A 3,021-nucleotide genomic window follows, 5' to 3' on the forward strand; every position below is an offset into this window, starting at 1 on the left:
TGCGCTGGGCCCCCCCACAATGCGGCCAGCGGCCTGCGTCACATTGACCTTCCCCGGGCGCCTCTCGCCACATGGCCCTGGAAAGATGGAGCGACAAGTCCTGGCGTTCTCACCATCGAGGCCCACCTGCTCTCAGCCCTGTCCCCTTGGAACTTTTTTCAGCCTCACCTGGCTCAGGTGGGTCCTGGAGCAGGGGGTGCCCAGGTCCTGCTGAGAAACAGACCATTTGAGCTTTCCTGCCATCCTCCTGGCCTTCCTCTACCCCAAGCTGTGCCCAGCCCTCTATCTCCCCTGGGCTCCCTTTCTCTTGCGCCCCGCCCCCCCCCCCCCAGTGTCTGTCTCAGCAGCCACAAACTCACTCTTCACCAAATGAGCTCACACTGTTCCTCCCCTCCTGCCCTGGCACAAGCGGCGCCCCAAGCCTGGCATGCATGCGCTTTCCTCTTAGACCTTCATAGCCTTGTCCTGTTGCAGCCCCACTCAGTCTCCCTCTCCGAGAGGCGTCGAGTCAAGGGAGGGGGTGGGGTGGACAGGAGAACGGTCCCAGGTAGTTGGTGCAAGCTCACCTGTGCAGGGGGTGGTGCGGTTGGCACAACTTTGGCACTCATGCAATCTATGCTGGATCTCCATCGCCACTAGATTTACGGCCCACCGGGCGCTCCTCCGGGCGGCCTGCAATGCCTTTGTCCCCTGGGCCGACAAAGCTGCTGGGACATGGGGCACAGTCATGCCTGGTTGGGGAGGAGCTGCGGGCTTGTCCTCCTTGCCCCAGCTCCAAGCCCTGCCTTGGGAGACCCACAGGGAAGCAGGCTGGGCTCCCAGAGCGCTGGGGTGGAATGGGAGGAGACAGAGCCCCAAGGCCCCAGGGCCCAGCACTCAGAGCCAATGGTTCTGGATTCTCAGCCCAATATATCTCTGTAATTCAACTGGGCTGGAATCTTCTTTTTTTTTTTTTTTAATCCTCACCTGAGCATATTTCTCCATTGATTTTTGGAGAGAGTGGAAGAGAGAGGGAAAGACAGAAATATCGATGTTAGAGAAACACATCGATTGGTTACCTTCTGCATGAGCCCCGACCAGGGACCGGGCAAGGGAAGAGCCTGCAACCAAGGTACCTGCCCTTGACCACCATCGAATCTGGGACCCTTTGGTCCACAGGCCAACGCTCCATCCACTGAGCCAAACTGGCTAGGGCTGGGCTGGAATCTTTGAAAAGGGCATTTCCTTAAAAACCTTGAAGGAAAAACAGTACCCTGAAGATTCAGACATCACAGAACTCAGATGTATTGACACAAAATGACTGTGGTTGAATTGCCCACCTTTAGGCCCAGAGAGCCAAGGGGATGCTCTAGGCTCTTTCCTCCCTGCTAAACCTCCCCGATGCACACCCTCGTTGGCTCCCCTTCCCTTCCCATCCTCATCTTCCCCCTCCCTCTCCTACCTGGGTTCCTCGCCCCTTCTCCCTGCACGGTGGGCAGAAGAAGCCAAAGGTCCTTGTGAATTCAGGTAGCAGGCTCATGTTCCTCTGCCCGGGACCCACTTCCTCTCTGCTCCTCCCTCCTTGGCCGCTCCCTCAGACCACCCCGGGCTCACCTTGCAGGGTGCTGGGGGGCAGGTGCATGTACAGCGGGTGCCCATGGGCAGACCATGGGTCTGGGAGGGGCAGCAGCAGCAGCAGCATAGCCAGCAGCATGGTGACCAGGAGCCGGGGCACTGACCCTGTTCTATTCCCCCCCTCCCCTCCGGGGTCCACCCTCCAGGCGCTTATGCTGTGGTGCCTGCCTTTCTGTCCCTGAGCACTGAATTCAAGTCACTGACCCTATTCTTTTACATCAAAGTTAGCATTTCCCTGGTCATCCCTCACCTGGTCCTTAACTCCCGGAGCCCACAGGGGAATGGGGCTTAGGGGGCTATATAGAGGACAGATGGGGGAGGTGCATAGGAGGGGGCTAGGGTTGAGGGAGGGCACAGGGTAGTGGGCTCAACCCTCACCTTTGAAGTTGCGTCATCCGGCTCTGAGGCTCTGAGGCCCCCTTCCCTCAAAGGAGCCCTTGTTTCTAGGCTCCATCAAAGGGGCCTGGACAACCCAGAAGAGCTGACCGTTAGGCTGGGGGCCAGGCAGAGGGGGGCTGATGGGCAGGGGCTGGCGCTGTCTCCAAGGCTCAGATGGAGGGTTTCCCATCTGCCTCGATTCCCTGAGGAGTTCACAGCAATGCTGGGGGCAGATAATCTTGGGGGACGGTGGGCAGGGTTTGTCTGAGGGTCCTGGGCAGCCCCAGCCCCTGTGGAGGTGCCTGAGCTCCCAGCTCCTCTGCCCCTAATTGCTTGGCAGCATCCCTCCCCAATGTGGCCATTTCTAAAGATGATCAAAGCGCCCTAATTAGTGCCGTGATTGCCCTACTGGGGGTAGTGGGGTGGGAAGAGGCAGAGGCAGGCAGACACTGGAGTGGCCCAGAGAGGAAGGCGGGAGATGAAAGGCCCCACCAGTGGCCCAGTTTGGGGAGGACAGGCCCCAGCAGCTTCTAACGCTCTCCCAGACCTCCCACCCCTGCGCAGGGCCCGCTGGGCCTGTCCAGCATTGTTCTCAGTGGCTATGACCCTGAGCTGGCAGAGGGAGTCTTCTGGAGTCTCACCGGAAGGGCTACAACTGGGCAGCTCTCCTGGGACAGAGTCTCCACCTGGTGCCCTTCTGTCCCCCAAAATGTCCTGGGGCCCCCAAAATAATCCTGTCACCCCAATTCATGCTGGTGACTGCAGGGTGGCTTGGCAGGCCTGGTCCTTTTCCAGAGTGGATTCTGTCCTGACATCTCTCCAGCCCTTGTTCCTTCTGCACAGGTGAACGAGACTCTAATGGGAACCTGCCCCACTTGGTGAGACAGAGGCTCAGACCTGCCGTGATAGGGCTATGGCTGAGGTTCTGGGGCTCCCTGGCCCAGGCAAGCCAGGGGCAGGTGCCCTTCCTCTCTCCCTGCCAAAGAATGGAGGTTTAGGGGAGACCCATACACACTCCCACCCTCACTG

The 3,021-nt window shown here is 59.4% G+C and overlaps 1 protein-coding gene across 1 annotated transcript in view; it reads right to left on the reverse strand.

Annotated features, from left to right (window-relative positions):
• The window catches only part of PRSS56 (protease, serine, 56), a 5,377-nt gene extending 3,684 nt beyond the window's left edge, over positions 1-1,693 (reverse strand). The window contains exons 1-4 of the mRNA XM_014530564.1: positions 1,594-1,693; positions 594-704; positions 169-210; positions 4-77 (exon numbers count right to left, since the gene is read on the reverse strand). Coding sequence (XP_014386050.1) covers positions 4-77; positions 169-210; positions 594-704; positions 1,594-1,693 — 327 coding nt within the window. The remainder of the gene's footprint in view (positions 1-3; positions 78-168; positions 211-593; positions 705-1,593) is intronic.
• Between the last annotated feature and the right edge of the window lie 1,328 nt (positions 1,694-3,021).

The sequence above is a fragment of the Myotis brandtii genome, unplaced genomic scaffold (genome assembly GCF_000412655.1).
Source record: "Myotis brandtii unplaced genomic scaffold, ASM41265v1 scaffold744, whole genome shotgun sequence".
NCBI lineage: Eukaryota > Metazoa > Chordata > Mammalia > Chiroptera > Vespertilionidae > Myotis > Myotis brandtii.